This window comes from Pogonomyrmex barbatus, unplaced genomic scaffold (assembly GCF_055798465.1).
Source record: "Pogonomyrmex barbatus isolate J1 unplaced genomic scaffold, ASM5579846v1 scaffold12, whole genome shotgun sequence".
In the NCBI taxonomy this organism is placed as follows: Eukaryota; Metazoa; Arthropoda; class Insecta; order Hymenoptera; family Formicidae; genus Pogonomyrmex; species Pogonomyrmex barbatus.
This window is the reverse complement of record NW_028297108.1, coordinates 6,246,943-6,264,447: the sequence shown is the minus strand read 5'-3', so window position 1 is coordinate 6,264,447 and position 17,505 is coordinate 6,246,943. Positions and strand designations below refer to the sequence as shown.

Genomic DNA, 17,505 nt, shown 5'->3' with positions numbered 1-17,505 from the left:
AGAAAATCGAAATAATGCATGCCATACAAGACAATCTGAAATGGACTTGATGCGCCATTTATCGAAGAATTACGCATATCGTTTTATATTCACTTCTCTTTGCAAAAAAATTTTACTGTATAAACTCGATCTGTCTTTCTCTTTGGAAACTAAACTATTATTATGTAAACGAAGCGAATTTATTAGAATATTTCGCCGAATGATTTTGTAAATTATTTTTTTTCACATTAAATGAAAAAAACATTTAGAAGTAAGAAGATCTCGATTATGCGATAATTCGGGGTTCTGACGGAAGCGAGTCCGATACTGCAGGAGCATGGGATCCTTGAGACGCCAAGTGAATTCACGAATACAAGTGAGAGTGAGTGAAAGCGGAATCAAACAAGCGAGTTCGCTAGATCGAGCGAGAAGAAGCGAGTACGCACGCGCGCGCGCGCGCGCGCGTCCGTCGCTTCCTCGCGCTCGACTGGATGCTGGAACGCGCGGCTTTAATGCGGTGTAACAGGTGGTGTGACAGGTGTTACTATGTTACGGACCCCATGCTCTTCAGCAAGACCAGGAGGCAAATAACAATGAATCTTTTTTCTTTATATTGTTCAATCGTTCTTCAGTAGTCTCCGTATTTTCGATCTAATTCTCTGCACTTATTTTAAATTGAAATATACAATGTAACGTAAAAACGTAAATGGAACAAATATTGGAAAAGATTTGTTTGAAAGAGCATCTGAAATTGAATTTTTGCACCTTTAACTTCCTTATTGATCACTTTCTTTAATGAATTTAAAGAGAGACAGAGCGAGAGAGAGAGAGAGAAAGAGAGAGAGAAACTCGAAGTAGTTTCGAAAAATCATTGAAATAAAATAAAAAATTATATTAAACTATTTATTAAAAAAATATCTAAATTCAAAATTTAATTTAAATTTCGTGCAGCGGAAAATTGATATTTTACGTATGTATGTACAAACAATAAAATAAATTTTTTGAACGTGTTATTGACTATAAAATAGTAAAATTTTTAAATCTCTAAAAGCTCTATTTTGTAATCAATCAATACGTTTGAAAAATTTGTCATACAATAAATATTGACTGAAAAGAGTGATTATGTATTAAAATTTTTTATACTTTCTTCTCAAACTCAGAGATCCTCAAGGAAGATTTATGAATATTAAGTCTGTTTTTTTAGTCTTCTTACATCGTTCATCTTTTCTCTTTTCTTCTCCATATTAAAAACTCTAAACTTGATCAATCCAGTCGGTTTATTTTTTGTGATTTGTCCACTATAGATTGGCAATCGTAATCCAGCAGTCGGATTGGCTTTCACAGTCGGTTGTCTGATATGGGCTTTAGGGAATGACAAAGAGCAGCTAAATAACGAGGAAACGAGAAAGAAAGAGAGAGAAAGAGAGAGCGTGCGAGAGAGACGCCATTTTGGGAGAAATAGAAATTTGATTGGCTGCCGCCATGGTTTGTCATGATCGCCATGTCACGATTCGGCCGCAGATTCGTTACATGTAAACGCGCCTGCACCCTATGATTTGGCAACGATAGAAGCGAGCCATCATCGCACGGTTTCCTCATTGCGTCTGTGCCTCCGTTGCTAGACTGGCGCGTTTGTACTGAGGGGAAAAGAGATCGTGCGTCGTGTGGATTCTTTTCGCGGAGAGCACCGAGGATTGTGAACGATGACTGATCCGAAGAGGTGAGAGAAACTTGTGACGGGCGCGGGTCCGATCCTGTCGGCGATTTTTCGGGATGCTCCGAACTCTCGCGCTCGTCGTCGGCAGGCGCGTGTACGCGGAGCGCGACGACTCCCCTCAATTTCACGATGTCATCATGTCGACGCGACGCTTTGTTTTTCGCGGCGGGCGACCCCGCGGTCGATGTGCGCGGAGCGACCGCCGCCGACGCGGATCATGCATCTTCTCGCTTCACGGCATCCCGGAGCATCCCGGAGTATCCTCATGGGATCCGACGCTTATCGGTTCTCGGTCGTCGCTGTCGATCATGGCTGTTATACCTGAAATGCCAAACGTGACAAAAGAGACGAAGTCGTTGATGATACGTTAGATTCCTCGCGATACCGGACTCAGCTGGTGTCAACGTCATGTCCGGATGCGAATGTGGAAATTACAAATGCGGACGCGCCGTAGCGTTAACATTCGCGCTGCACATTCGAATGTTAAAAATATGTTAATTAATTTTGCATTAATTTCACTTCTCGCGTATCGTCGTCTTTCGAAATTATGCTTATAAACATTTTGGGATACATATCTGACAATGACGCAATTTGTATATAAATGATACGTCATATTAATTTCTTTTCTTTTCTGAATACAGAAATATGTTTCTTTTATCAAAAAAAATTTTCTATTAGAGAAATTTATATTAGAAGAATAATTTTCAAGGTTTTACATGTCACAAAATGACTGAAAATTTCCTTTCAGAGAAATCCAAAAAATGTATCTCTTGTATTCTTTATTTTTAAGAAAAGAGGACCCTCATAATCATAGTATTACTTTTACATTATTTCAATCATTTTACAGATATATATTTTAATTAATAATGAAATTTTTAATATTTTATTTGTATATTTGAGACATGGACGGTGATAAAAACAAAAGAATATCAGAATAATTTTTTTATTATATTTGATATGTAATTAACATTCTTCATTTCAGTGGTGAAGATCTGGCGACAGCTATTCTTCGCAAGAAGGATAGGCCAAACAGATTGTTGGTCGATGAAGCAATTGCAGATGACAATTCCGTGGTTGCACTTTCTCAAGCAAAAATGGACGAATTACAACTGTTTCGTGGAGACACTGTATTGCTAAAGGGCAAAAGGCGTAAGGAGACAGTGTGTATTGTTCTTTCAGATGATACTTGTCCAGATGAAAAGATTCGTATGAACCGTGTTGTTAGAAACAACTTACGTGTACGTCTGAGTGATGTAGTCTCTGTACAAGCATGTCCAGAGGTTAAGTATGGGAAGCGCATCCATGTATTGCCAATGGATGATACAGTTGATGGTCTTACTGGGTAAATTTAATGAAAAAATTTGTCTAATATATGATTGATTAGAACAACTCTAATTGAAATATTTAATTGATACAAAGTTTTGATACAGTTTAATTAATATTATTTACTTTACTTTTACAAAATTAATTCTGTGTCTATTTACATATTACTTTTACAATGGCAAAAATAGAAGGTACAAAAGATATATTTTTAAATTTTTGTAGAAATCTATTTGAAGTCTATTTAAAACCATATTTCCTGGAAGCATACCGACCTATTCATAAGGATGATAACTTTATTGTACGAGGAGGTATGCGAGCTGTGGAATTCAAAGTTGTAGAAACTGATCCAGGACCGTTTTGCATCGTTGCGCCTGATACAGTGATACATTGTGAAGGTGATCCAATAAAACGAGAGGTCAGAAAAATATATTGTTTTCGGTATTTTTCATCATGATCCAGAGAATGAAGAACACTTGTTTGTAGGAAGAGGAGGAAGCATTGAATGCTGTGGGTTACGATGATATTGGTGGTGTTCGTAAGCAGTTGGCACAAATCAAGGAAATGGTGGAGTTACCACTGCGTCATCCATCTCTTTTCAAAGCTATCGGTGTTAAGCCACCACGTGGTATATTATTATATGGACCACCAGGAACGGGAAAAACTCTTATTGCACGCGCAGTGGCAAACGAGACCGGAGCATTTTTCTTTCTTATAAACGGTATACAATCTAGTTGTCATCAGATATAATTGAATAAGGCATACAAGCACATAAGACTCAAATATTTACTTTCTTGTATAGGTCCTGAAATTATGAGCAAATTGGCTGGCGAATCCGAAAGCAATCTGCGAAAGGCTTTCGAGGAGGCGGAAAAGAATTCTCCAGCCATTATATTTATTGATGAATTAGATGCAATTGCACCGAAACGTGAAAAGGTTTGATAATTCAAACTTAATATTTTTTAATTTTTTTAAAAATTATATTTTGAAATATATACTTGTTTTTTATAGACGCATGGTGAAGTCGAAAGACGTATTGTATCACAATTGTTGACATTGATGGATGGCATGAAGCAAAGTTCTCATGTGATCGTAATGGCAGCTACCAATCGGCCGAACAGCATTGATGGAGCATTGCGTCGATTTGGACGGTTTGATAGAGAAATTGATATCGGTATACCAGATGCCACTGGCCGATTGGAAATTTTGAGAATCCACACGAAGAATATGAAACTCGCTGATGATGTGGACTTAGAAGAGGTATTATTTATTTTCATATCACTCTTTGTTCAATAGCATTATTTGAGCCGAATTTGAGAGAAAAATGTCTTATGTAAATTTTATAATTATTACAATTATTATAGCTACAATTATAATCACAATCAATTTGTAAAAAGAACTGTAAAGTTGTCCAACTTTTGCTTAGAGGATAACATTTTCTAATATTTATTTATTTTTATTTAGAGATTTTTGTGCCTTGGGATATACAGTACTAATATTTGTTTATCTCCAGATAGGAGATAGATCCTTAAGATTAAGTTTATGTTTTCAATACTTGTTTATAATAAGATATTGTTTTATTTATAAAATTTTGTATATCATGTATATGGATCGAAAAAGATTCAGATTTATCGAGTATTGAATCTGGATCTTTTACTTGACAAGCAATTGCTTTAACATTGAGTATCCAGTATCCCGCAGAAGAACAAACTAAAACAATTATTTTTAATATTATAAAATAATAAAAATATGTCGCTAGATTGCAGCAGAAACTCATGGACATGTCGGAGCCGATTTAGCATCTTTATGTTCGGAAGCAGCTCTTCAACAAATCCGCGAGAAGATGGACCTGATTGATTTAGAAGATGACCATATAGATGCGGAAGTTCTATCCTCTTTGGCAGTAACTATGGAGAACTTTAAGGTAGGTCATTATTATTTAGATTTTACATTGAATCGATTTGCATTATTTTTTAAATAAAAATTATCTTTCTGTTAAAGTATGCAATGACGAAGAGCAGTCCAAGTGCTCTACGTGAGACGATCGTGGAGGTACCGACGGTTACTTGGGATGATATTGGAGGTTTACAAAATGTTAAAATGGAATTGCAAGAATTGGTGCAGGTAAAAACAGATGCGAAGTTTTATAGACGCGTACGAATTTCAAATACCTTGTTTGTTAATGCATATTTTTGTTACATAGTATCCAGTGGAACATCCTGATAAATTCTTGAAATTCGGTATGCAACCGTCAAGAGGCGTATTATTTTATGGACCGCCTGGTTGCGGTAAGACACTATTGGCCAAAGCGATCGCCAACGAGTGCCAAGCGAATTTCATTTCTGTCAAGGGTCCTGAATTGTTAACTATGTGGTTTGGAGAATCGGAAGCTAATGTCAGAGATGTCTTCGATAAGGTAAGCTCTCTCGCGTTCTTTAATGAACGATTTAGAATCATTGTGTAATAAATCATTTTCAGGCAAGATCAGCAGCACCTTGTGTATTGTTCTTTGATGAACTTGATTCTATCGCGAAATCTCGAGGAGGCAGTGTTGGCGATGCTGGTGGTGCGGCGGATCGTGTGATAAATCAGATATTAACGGAAATGGATGGCATGGGCGCGAAAAAAAATGTATTTATTATAGGAGCGACAAATCGTCCCGATATCATTGATCCGGCAATTTTACGGCCCGGTAGATTAGATCAATTGATTTATATACCATTGCCAGATGAGAAATCTCGAGAAGCGATATTCCGCGCTAATCTCCGAAAATCACCCGTAGCTAAGGTAATAATTTCATAAATTTTAAAAGATAAAATTATTTTGGCAATATATAAAGTATTTGTTATTGTGTATATGTTGATATTTTTCTATGTACTCATCATTATTTTAAAAAACAATTTTTTCTTTTAGGATGTAGATCTAAGCTACATAGCCAAAGTTACACACGGTTTTTCTGGTGCTGATTTGACAGAAATCTGCCAACGCGCGTGTAAACTTGCCATTAGACAATGTATTGAGACGGAAATTCGAAGGGAAAAGGAACGAGCAAATAATCCATCCGCATCTATGGATGTAAGATTTTGTTATAGAATAAATGCCTCATTTTGCAGTTTTTTATTTCACGCGTTATTTCAAAGAAACTTTTGCTGCGTCATTTGTATGATTCATATCTGAGTCAGCATTCGTCTTTATTCGTCATCAGCAGAGAGGGCAATTTTTATTTTTTATTTTTTACAATAGCAAGGAAAAGTTCTTTTTATAATTGCACGATAATTGTTTTGCTTCTGGGCAATATTAAACTAAAATATAAAAATAAGAATTTTATATTAAATAAAAAGTGTTATTGATGTATGTATGTATCTTTTCTAAATTTTAAGATTTTTTTTAATTTATTTATTTTAGATGGATGAGGATGATCCTGTACCAGAAATAACGCGAGCTCACTTCGAGGAAGCAATGAGGTTTGCGCGTCGTTCAGTATCTGACAACGATATTCGCAAGTATGAAATGTTTGCGCAAACGCTTCAGCAATCTCGAGGTTTTGGGACTAATTTCAGGTATGAGCTTTCTTTACGAATTTTAAATAATCAATTTTAAAAAATCAATATTAAGAATAAAGTTAAATATTTAAATATTGCTTCTTAAATCTCTAAAAAAAATTTACAGATTTCCACAAAGTGCAGCAGGCGGCGCTCAAGATAACACACAAGGCGATCAAGCCTTTCAAGATGATGGAGATGATGATCTCTATAGCTAAGTTTTCGTTTCCTTGTATGTCATTACAGTGAGCATACGACAAAAGGGCCTGTCTGTTACCACATAATATATTGCACAGGAATCGTTTTTAAGTGATGCAATTGAAATATATAAAGAGCGAAAATAAAATGGATGAGATAATGGAAATTTTATATGAAATACATATAACTTTGTGTTTGTAGAAAAAGGGCGTGGACCCTAATCAATGTAGTTAAGAAACATTCGGATATAAAATAACGATTGGAAACATACTTTGTCACACAATTATTTTCGCGTTTAACCATTTTTATTAACGAAACGGACTTGGCCTTTCAACAGAACTGTTATATGAAATTATTTTTTTTCCTTATCATCAATCAACGTAATGACTGCATGGATGCGATGGGAATATAATCGCATGTTTGATTAATAATTACACGAAACAAAAAGATTATTACAAAGTGAAACTTTACACGGAATGCATACACACATATAGGAATATAGATATTACAACCGCGATTGTACATGCGATCATGTATTTTGTTGAGCTTGAATTCGGAATAGACCCTTTTGCTGCATCATCACTGTATTTTATGAGAATACATTTTGTTGTTCATACACACAATCACGCATTGCAGTAATATAAAAATTTATGCCATGTCGAGATGAGATTGTCAGTTGATGATGATGTATGTTGACAATTTTGCAAATATCTCTCAATAGTAAATTAATCCATATACGACGATAAAAAGCCTTTTTAAATCTCGTCATTCGAATCACACAATTATTTTCATTATAACCATTCGCAGTTTTATAAACGTTGAAATTTCTGATGAATGAAGCAGCCGAATAAGATTATTAAATATAATACGAATAAAAAGAAACGTTCGTTTGATTTTTTTTACAAGACTGGTAACTTGTTGATACTTTTATGACGTAATTGATCGTACCACTCTGACATATTTTAATAGATATACGTTCCAATAGTAGGATCGTTTAAAAAAATATAGTGCAAAAAATTAATATATTATCGGAGACAATTGTTCTCTCCAGATATTTATATTCATTGCAAAATTTTTGTATGTTATCAGTGTCACTAATGTGTGAAAGTAATATACTTTAATTTTAACATAAAAAAACCAGTAGTAATTCGATATATAATTATAAAATAAATACTCTAAAAAATTTAATATTCCGATTTATAAACAGTTTAAGTTTTTTATGCTTGCATGCACACAATTTATGTATTTTTAATTTCTGTTTTACTTATTTTTATGTATTTGAATGTATTTTGCAACTAACAAGAATATTAATTCAAATGCTAGGAACATATTGAGTAAAATCATAAAAAAAAAATCATAATTCATTTATTTGGAAATTCATAAGGATTATATTATACTAATCTTGCGTAATATTTATGTGAGATAATATCAGCACAAGTTTTTACACGAATTATGATAACGTAATTTTCAATGAAGGAAGCGTTGGTTGATCGACTTATAGAAAACCTATAGAAAATCGTCAGGAATTTTATTGAATACAAATAAAAATAGGATATTGAATCAATCATAGGAAAATATCATATAAAGAGAAACTCATAGTATCTTTTCTTTTTCTTCATTTGCAGACCAGCACAATCACGTGTATTAATAGAAACTTCATACGCAATGACGTTCAAAGCTTAAGCTTTAGCACGGTCATATGTACATTAGTTATTATTTAACGCTTTTATTTATCTTTATAAAAGTAAAACTATTTACCAAATAAAACTCGTTAGTATAAAATCGCTGTGAACAACATGACACATTTATGGATCTATGATACTGACATACTCACGATCGCGCTGAATGTTTCAGTTCATTCGAAAGAAACTTCTTATTGTAATCGGAGATATATATTATAAGATCCATTAAATTACATAAGCTACGAAGAATTATGAAAAAAAACGCAGCCGTGCCTCACTTAATTACACAACGACAAAATATCTTCGCCAACGCCAGTGTCGTCTTACGTTCCGGTAAATTGGCACCGATCAGTGGAGAAATTGTATTCACAATCAAGCTCGACCGCTCTAACAAAGTCAATACTAACGAAAACGCAAATATATCAAAGATTCTTTGTCCCTATCGTTAATTAGCTATTTATATAAATTACATGTCATGACAATTTTCAATAATCGAGTCGAAAAAGCGCTCTCAAAGAAACTTATTGCACATTCGATACGATTACATATTGTGTACATTATATCTGTCCGATATAAAGCATTAAAGTACAGCATGGGTGATGTCCGAAAGATACAAAATCGAATTAGAATTCAGTACGCAACAGTTTCAAAAATTATCTTGTTGATATGAGATAATGCGTGTAGAATCATTTCAAATTTTAAGGAAGGTGGAATGAATCCTTCTCTCATTTTTAAATATCTCGTACTCGTATGCTATCGTTTGTCATTACTTCGTCTCGAAGTTCATCACTTAAAGACTGAAGTACTTTTGAATTCTAAATGCCAACAAAGTGTCGTGTACCATTACAAAATTGATATTTTTGGCAAAATTATACAACCTGATCGTGTTTTACACCTTTCTACAAGAAGCTAATATATATCGTAAGATCTTACATTTTATACAAGAATTACAGCTGAAGCTCATCTCGCTCGACAATTTTTCACACATATTTGTATGTCTATCCATTCTTATCCAAACAGAAGATGAGCTCTCTTCGTTGAACACAAAGAAGACAAAGATTTCATCATAAAAAATATAGTAATCCAATGAAATGTATTAACGTAACAGATGCAAGTTATGTTGCAAGTTCAAATGTGTGTTTAAAAATCTTTACGTATAGTTTCCATAATGGGGTAAGAAACAGGAATACAATTTTGTTTACGTCGATCTTTAGATACGATTTATATAAACATAACGAACATAAATATTTAATGCTGTAATGATGCAAATTTATTTAAAGTACATTTTTGTCAGAAGTGAATATGTCAGAATAACTATATGGAATTCACGCTCGCCATTGTTATTCTGATTTATAAAAAATTTCATAAAGTCTCGAGAAATAGAACATATTCGCTTATATTATGCAGACTGACAATATCCTTGTAACTTTTTTCTATACGCTTCTAAAACTATCTTAAATTATTTTTTGGTAAAATATTCAAGTTATATATTAATCCAGAAAAATAATATAGTATCATTTTTTGAATCGCTCAGTATGTAGCATATGTTAAAATAAAATGATTTAATTATACTGGTCCGTGATTTTCGATTGGAGTCTCCTGGGCGTCTTAGACTACAGTAAAAATATTTTCTATATAGATACTTCTATATAAAACACAGAAATATTAAAAATATTGGAATATTTCGTGCGCTGATATATTCTCTGTGTACGCTTTGTAAAAGATATTTCGTACAATTTTTGTGATAAACGCTCAAAATCGTTATCATTGGATTACTATATTCTACACACGATATCATATTCCTTTTGCAAATGCAACGCCTATTTAACTAAAAGAAATTTCATTTGAAAATCAGATAATTCAATATATGACCAAGAGTGTTACTCAGAGGTACTTCCTTTCTGTTGTACGCATGAATTCTATTATATAAAAATCAATTTTTTTAACGATCAGAGCGATCTATTCTGTCTATAGATCTTTAATGCGTACTAGATACAGTAACAATCTCAGTAATATCGCTTACAGATTCCTTCTTTCTTTTTTGTTTCTGTTTCTATTGAACTCGGAGTACTGGATATACTGGACGTCCTCTGCACTCTGTGCGCTCTTCGCCCTTTCGCTCACGCTCGTTGCTCTTGCACAATCTTTTCTATATCCATTCGTCTTGAGCTTTTGATATGCCTTAGTTATATGTGTGTTATGCTCAGTCTGTCCTTTGCGTGACAGGTGGGAATTCGGTATCATCGTCCAGACGAAACGGGCCGCCGCCTTTCGGTGGGCTTTCCGTTGCCGCTATCATCTCTTGATACTTCTCTGATTCTACAAATCCATTTACATGCAGATTATCAAGTCTCCATCTCTATCACATTATCTCGAGCGGATATAACGATAAAGATGTATACAGACGATCAGCGTTCAATGATACATGATATATTTTATGCATTCAGATATATTCTCGATTTGATTTGGATTTCTCTCTTGATGCAAACACTTAAATCTCGGCAAGCTCGGCAACTCTAGGACTAGAATACAAACGCTCTACAAGAGCTTCGATACAGGAGTACATTTCTATCTGAGTGCAAGTATTAAATATCTCATTGACCATTGTCTACATTACATTGCTGTGAAATACATTCACTAATGAATTCGTTAATGAATATGAAATAATGGTCTTTTCTAAATAGGAAATCAGTAATATTAATCTTATACAAGCATTTGATTTTTTAATCACACACTATTGTATGTGTAATATGATATATATAAAATTATTTGATACAAATAAGAAAACTAATAGATTATCAATTAAATAAAAACTATTCTAAAGACATTTATATGTCTGTACATGGCATATTTTTTGTCTTTTGTAAAAGACACTCGCATTCGCAACAATATGAGCGTTTTCTTACTTGTCCAACAATAAATACGATATAAAAATATAGCAGAAAAAATATTAAACAGCATTTAGACTAGACAGATTTAAGTAATATGATTTGTATTTTATTTTTATATTGTTTAATATCTATTTCTTTTCAAACAGATGCAAATTATTATTATTAGTAATGGTTTTTTAGCCTACATTCAATTTATTACAACAAAATAATTTTACAACAAAAAAAATAGAAGAAAACATTAGATAAAAGGATCGAACTTTTTTTTCTTACAGTTATATACCTCCGTCAGCAGTGAATTTAATATAGGAATAATATACAATTAACAGAAGTACGTCATATGTGTACTTTTTGTAAGGATTAGTAAGTAAAGTTGTTTTAAAAAATTATGCAACGCTATTACCTGCCATAAAATACCATTTATAATTATGACACTAGTATCGTATCAACTATTAACAGCCTTAGCAATTATTACATATAGTGATATTAGTAATCAATTATGTACAGTCGTTAACATTGTTAGAATAATGGGATATCTACGAGGTAGTCTCTTCTAAGAATAGACTACTCTTTATAGGAACTGTCAAGACCTTTCGTAACAGGATGCAGTAATGCTGGATATTGTTATTATATCTGCTGACCAGTAAAACAACTTGCACACGTGCATAGTGATTTATTCCCTTCCCTCCTTCCTCTAAAATAGACTAGTGCCTACATGCATGTCCTGTGCATATGTGTATGCTCATGTATATATTCTTGAGAATTTGTCTGGTCTGTTGTTAATAAGCATAATAGGTTTGTACTATCGTTTATAATACAGTCTAGCGATATAAACCGATCGTATTAACGAGAGAATGTAGGCCGCGTGAAAAGGCACATTGTTATTCAGCACTGCTCTCATTCTTCCTTTCGCCGCGTGTACGTACAGAATAAATGCACGAACGCTGGTAATGAGGCACACACACACACACACACACACACACACACACACACACACACACACACACACACACACACACACACACACACACACACACACACACACACACACACACACACACACACACACACACACACAACAAACAAACAAACAAACAAACATAGAGAAAGAGAGATATATATAAAGAAAAGCTCTAGAGAAAAATTAGGTGTCTCGTGTACGGAGAATGAGAGCAAAAAAAAATTTTTGAGGGACAGAATAGAGGACATACCAGTACCTGACATGGAGTCTGGCGAGCGGCCACGCAACACACCCGCGTAGCTATTTATGCAGGCTTCGGTGGATATTAAAAAGAAAAAAATTACATCAAGTAAGGTCAACTATTGGGGCCCCCCCCTTCCCCTGTGCCCCTGAAGAAATTATCTTGGCTATTTTATTTGTAAAGGGGCTAGAAGCGAGAAAAAGAAGATATAAAGCAAATTATAAAAGTAAAGGCTTCTGGAACACGCGGCGCGCGCGCACATACACACATACACACACCCACACGCATGGTACATAGTCAAAGATACAAGCGTTTCACTAAAACTGATGCTGGATCAACTTTAATGAATGCTGTGGCGGAATCTATCTACAGATGTACAAGATAGCGATACTGTCTACTATACGACAAAACAATAGCACCATAGCACAATCTTGTAACGCAGCTTTTGTCTGAGTAAAAATACAAATATTTATAATTGGTTTTTATAATAATTTCAAGTTTGAATAATTTGCTATCATTTTTAATTGCTGCACAAAAAAGATTAATTTTCACGATTGGTTGAAGGTGGTTGAAGGTGGAAAACTTTTTTCTTTTTACTTATGTTAAATCAATTGATGATATCGTATAGACTTATTTTTGCTGGATTTTTTGCACCCTTTTTTCTCTTTTTCTCCATCAAGAGAAAAAGAGAAGATATAAACTATATAAGTTCAGCTAAAAAGAACACACCCCTCATTATTATTTCATGATATAAAATATTCGGAAGTGATATTTGCTAGTACCAACTGTGTGTGTATATAAGTGTGTATATGTATGTATGTGTGACGTACCTCAAAGAAGAAAATACTTAATCTATCTGTTAGTGCTCGAGTAACTGCGAAACTTATCACAAAATCATAAAATTACAACTTTAAACGAAATAGACAAAAGAAATTCTATACACATTCAAACGTACTGGATATATAAAAAAAGTTTCGCATTATTAAATGTACTTTTTTTTATCTATTAAATATAACTGTCGGTAATGTATCTTTATCGTCAACTCGCTTCAACTAACCTACTACAAAATCAAGAGTCCAAAATGCTCTCCTCATACCTGTATTTGTATTATTTGTGGTAGCAGTTGCTCCCGAACCAGAACCACCACAATCTGATTCGTCTCGTTCTTTATCGTCTAATCTGTAAAAAAATATGCATTTATCTTCATTTTTATACATTAATACATTAATATTATATATATTATTTTAAATTATAAAACGCGGTTAAATATTATCAAAACATCAAAAATTATTAATAAAAAACAATTGCTCATCATTTTCTTTCTTTTCGATTTGACTTGAAACTATTACGAACCTGTGTTGTTTTATAAGAGTGCAACATCCACTTTCTGTTGGATCCACGGAATAGACGTATAAGTAACCATCAGCACTAGCTACTAACAATTTTGGTACTTTATGTGTTCTAAAATATGGACAAATAAATGTATCGCAACCACGTAATGGATTTAACGCGCAATGTATATGTATGTATACAAATTTAAGAATATAACAAATTTTTTAAATACTTACACAGTGATGGCACAGACATTTTTTAAACCTTGAAACGGTAAGTGGACGCTTGCGAAAGCACGTCCTTGAGTAAAAACATCAGTCACTTGCGACGGCAAATATGTGGCCGACGCTGTCACAGCCTTCGTCAAATATCCCATCCAGCTTTGTGCTTCTTCTGCAGTTTGTTTGTTTGGCCTACAACAAAGTAACATCGGTTTCGATATTTCTACAGTAAAATATTCATCGTAAAAGCAATGAACATGCTTACGTTTCCTTTGGTTCCTCCAATTTGAATATATGCACAGTTTCCGTATTACTAGAACAACAGAGCCACATAGAGTCCATACTGAAAGAAAGACTGTTTATCGTGACGCATCTCTTAACTCCGCGTCGAAACTCGAATAACTTTGTACCCTCGTGAACCTGCAAATAATTTTTATCTGTTACAACCATTAACAATTATATTACTAAACTATTAATAACTACTAACGAAATATAGCTATAATCGACATATCATAATTTATCTTACATCAAAGACTCTAATCACAGTGCCTTTTTCAGAGGCTGTTGCCACTTTGGTGCCAGTCGAACTGAAAGCGATTGCTGCCAAGGGACTATCATGTGCAGGTATCATTGTTTTGGCTTGCTGTTTGAAGAAAAAACAATTTTAAAAATGTCAATTTCTAATGCATCAAAGTTTTCATATCAATTTATTTAAATTTATTTAAAATATGTACCAAATGGTTTGCATCAAATATCTGAACTTCCCCGATCGTGTTCGAACCAGGGTAAGCTACGTAACAATTGTCACTATTTGGCGAAAGTGTACAAAGGCCCGTAAGATTAGGTGGAGTGTCACGAATTGTGTGCAACACTCTCATATCTCGTATATTATGAATGTATAGCGATTCTTCCAGACATACCACCAGTCTCTGAAATAAGTGATATTCTTTTCAGTATATTAAATAAGAGATTTGGATTTGAATCCTGGAATTGATGATTAGATTGATGAATCCTCTACATTTGGTAAAGATTTTTAGACAGTAAAGATTTTTACTGAGAATATTTCATTATAATAAAAGCAAGATATTTAAAACATTAATTTAATCTCAAAATAAACAGAAAAATCGCGATAGTGATTATCCCATGTGAAATGTGGAAACTTCCGAACAAAAACAACTTTGGATCAAGCAAGATGAAATTAGATGAGAAGCTTACAATTTTTTTCAAAATCTGTAACGAAACCAGCAAGATTCATACAGTGTTTCAGAAGTCAAAGTTTGATGTAATATTATTAAACAGACAAAAGACGTAAAAGTTAATAACTTACCGCTCTGTTGAGTTTCACAGCCAAAATTGTATTTGAGTAACTGTAATTGCATATTTCTGTGCCTTTCCTAAAGTGGCACACTGTAAGCGTACGTGGGGATTTAAGACTAACAATCGCCACTAAACTGCTACTGAAGAGTCGTTCAACGATGCATATATCTTCAAAATCTGCATCATCTCGAAAAAAGGAAATACTCTCATTAATAACGTCGGAAGTTTTTATTAATCAATCATTCGTCTTCGCTACCCATGGGAGAAAAATGTTGTCTTAAAAAAAATATTTATAACTTTTTTTTTATCTTACTATTAAAGCTTATCTCCAACTATCATTTTATCAATCCTTTATTATTATAATAGTAATCTCAAACCACACCTAAGCTTATAAAGTACAGGAAAGTCGATTATTACCATTTTCATATATCTTCTCAAGATGTCCAGTAGAGCTGATGGAATAAAGTTTATATCCTGATTTTGATCCCACAGCCAAGGACCTAAAAGAGAATCAGGAATCTTACCAAGTTCACAGGTACAAGTTTCCTTTCCTTTTTTCATTTCATTTTTTTTTTAATTAAAAAAAATGCGATCGTATTTGAAAAACAAAGAGTTCCAGGTTCCTTTGATATCTACGTGCAGTCTTTGTTTGTCTATACGCCGATATTATTGCCATCGTCATTCGCGCGAGTGTATCGTAATAAAAAAAAAAAAAAAAAAGAAAAAGAAAATAAAGCTGCTATAAGCGATACGCAATCGCACGAGGAGCAGGAGCCGAGGATAAATCCTTGGATAAGGCGAATGGAAAGGTCGAGTGGGCAACGCGCGTACCCGCGCACCCGGGAGGTGATCGGAGAGGCTACGATATCGCAATCCTCCTTTTCTTCCCTTCGTGCGCGACGACGGCGGGCGCGGGTGAGCGCCGCGCGAAGGTTGGCTCTCGTTAACACGCAATTAATCGGTGAAAGGGGGAGCAGCGAATGACGCAGGCATAACGCAATGAAAACATCGCGTTGGGAAAACATGGAGCGCGGAGTTGCGCGACGCGCAAAACCTGACGCGTATGTCAAGTCATGTATATAAACATATATATATATATACATACATCTCTCTCGAAATCGAGAGAGTGAGAAAAAAGATGATTCCCGTCGAGAACGGGGAGACGATCGAAACGATCGGGAACAGAGGAAAGCGCGAGGTTAGGGTCACACAAAGGAGAATGAAGGATGTTCGACGGCCGCGCGGGGCGAGGCGAAGGCGAGGAGGAAGAGAGGGGGGGGGGGGAGGGAGAAGAGACTTACGTGCAGTCCTGATTGAAGTTAACGAAGTAGGGACCATTGCTCTGCGCGTCGGACGTCGTGTCGGACGTCTGGTTGGTTGCGAGGTTCATGAGTCCTGATATGCCGTACCTCAGCCCTTGCGTTAATACATCCAGGTTGATCTCGCGCGGGATCTCGCATAAAAATCGTGGGCACGTGTGCGTGTGGCGGCGCGTGCGTGCGCGCGCGCGAGACACGCTCTCCAGGGACACTCTCTCTTTTTCTCCTCTCGCGGGCTCTCACGGCTCGAGAGCGCTTGCGGCAGCGCGATTACTCCTCGCGCGCTCGCTCTCACCACCGTCCGCCTCTATCTCACCGTCACCCCCGTTTTACCCCGTCCGTCCCGCTCGCGGCCCACTTCGTGCGCGCGCTAGGTGCGAGAGGGTCCGCTCTCTCTCCAGCTGTAGCTGCCTGGCTGTGTTCTCGGCTCTGGCTGACTTGACGGTATCCGACAGGATCCAACGACTACCGACTCCTACAAGTGACTACACTTCGCTATCGTTCCATATTGAACAGCTGACAGTTGCAGCTGCTGGCCGGAACGGCGGAACGTGAAACATCAGTCCGCGTTCCGCGCGGTTCGTCGCCATGGCAACGCGCCGTCCTCCCCCCCATCACTCGTCTCTCCGCCCCTCGATGTCTGTTGCAAACGCTTACGTGCTGTTGCGTATATATCGTTTAATTCTGGAAATTTATGATAAGAAGATAGATAGACAGTGTCTAAAAGAATTCTATTAGTCATATTATGATAAAATTTATTTAGATATAATAAATTATTGAAACAAGAT

General features: G+C 35.3%; 2 protein-coding genes across 5 annotated transcripts; one reads left to right on the top strand and one right to left on the bottom strand.

Moving 5' to 3' along the window:
• The first annotated feature begins 1,537 nt into the window (after positions 1-1,537).
• On the top strand, positions 1,538-7,638 carry TER94 (transitional endoplasmic reticulum ATPase TER94). The gene is made up of 13 exons (XM_011644803.2): positions 1,538-1,699; positions 2,679-3,038; positions 3,242-3,434; positions 3,503-3,737; positions 3,819-3,952; positions 4,028-4,276; positions 4,776-4,940; positions 5,018-5,140; positions 5,220-5,432; positions 5,495-5,803; positions 5,930-6,091; positions 6,422-6,576; positions 6,686-7,638. Exons 1-13 carry the CDS (start codon positions 1,683-1,685, stop codon positions 6,774-6,776), a joined length of 2,406 nt encoding a protein of 801 aa, XP_011643105.1. The 5' UTR covers positions 1,538-1,682; the 3' UTR covers positions 6,777-7,638.
• A 467-nt stretch (positions 7,639-8,105) lies between these two features.
• On the bottom strand, positions 8,106-17,279 carry Atg18a (Autophagy-related 18a). 4 transcript variants are annotated; one of them, XM_089071423.1, is made up of 11 exons: positions 16,700-17,279; positions 15,816-15,898; positions 15,409-15,575; positions 14,816-15,010; positions 14,608-14,724; positions 14,347-14,501; positions 14,097-14,273; positions 13,882-13,989; positions 13,625-13,707; positions 12,538-12,600; positions 8,106-10,757 (listed from the first exon to the last, which is right to left on the bottom strand). In XM_089071423.1, exons 1-11 carry the CDS (start codon positions 16,786-16,788, stop codon positions 10,642-10,644), a joined length of 1,353 nt encoding a protein of 450 aa, XP_088927549.1. In that variant the 5' UTR covers positions 16,789-17,279; the 3' UTR covers positions 8,106-10,641. The 4 variants fall into 4 exon arrangements, with proteins under 4 accessions (XP_088927549.1, XP_088927547.1, XP_011643102.1 ...); XM_089071421.1 differs by having other exon boundaries at positions 15,409-15,584; positions 16,700-17,278; XM_011644800.3 differs by having other exon boundaries at positions 12,544-12,600; positions 15,409-15,584; positions 16,700-17,278.
• Positions 17,280-17,505: the final 226 nt, after the last annotated feature.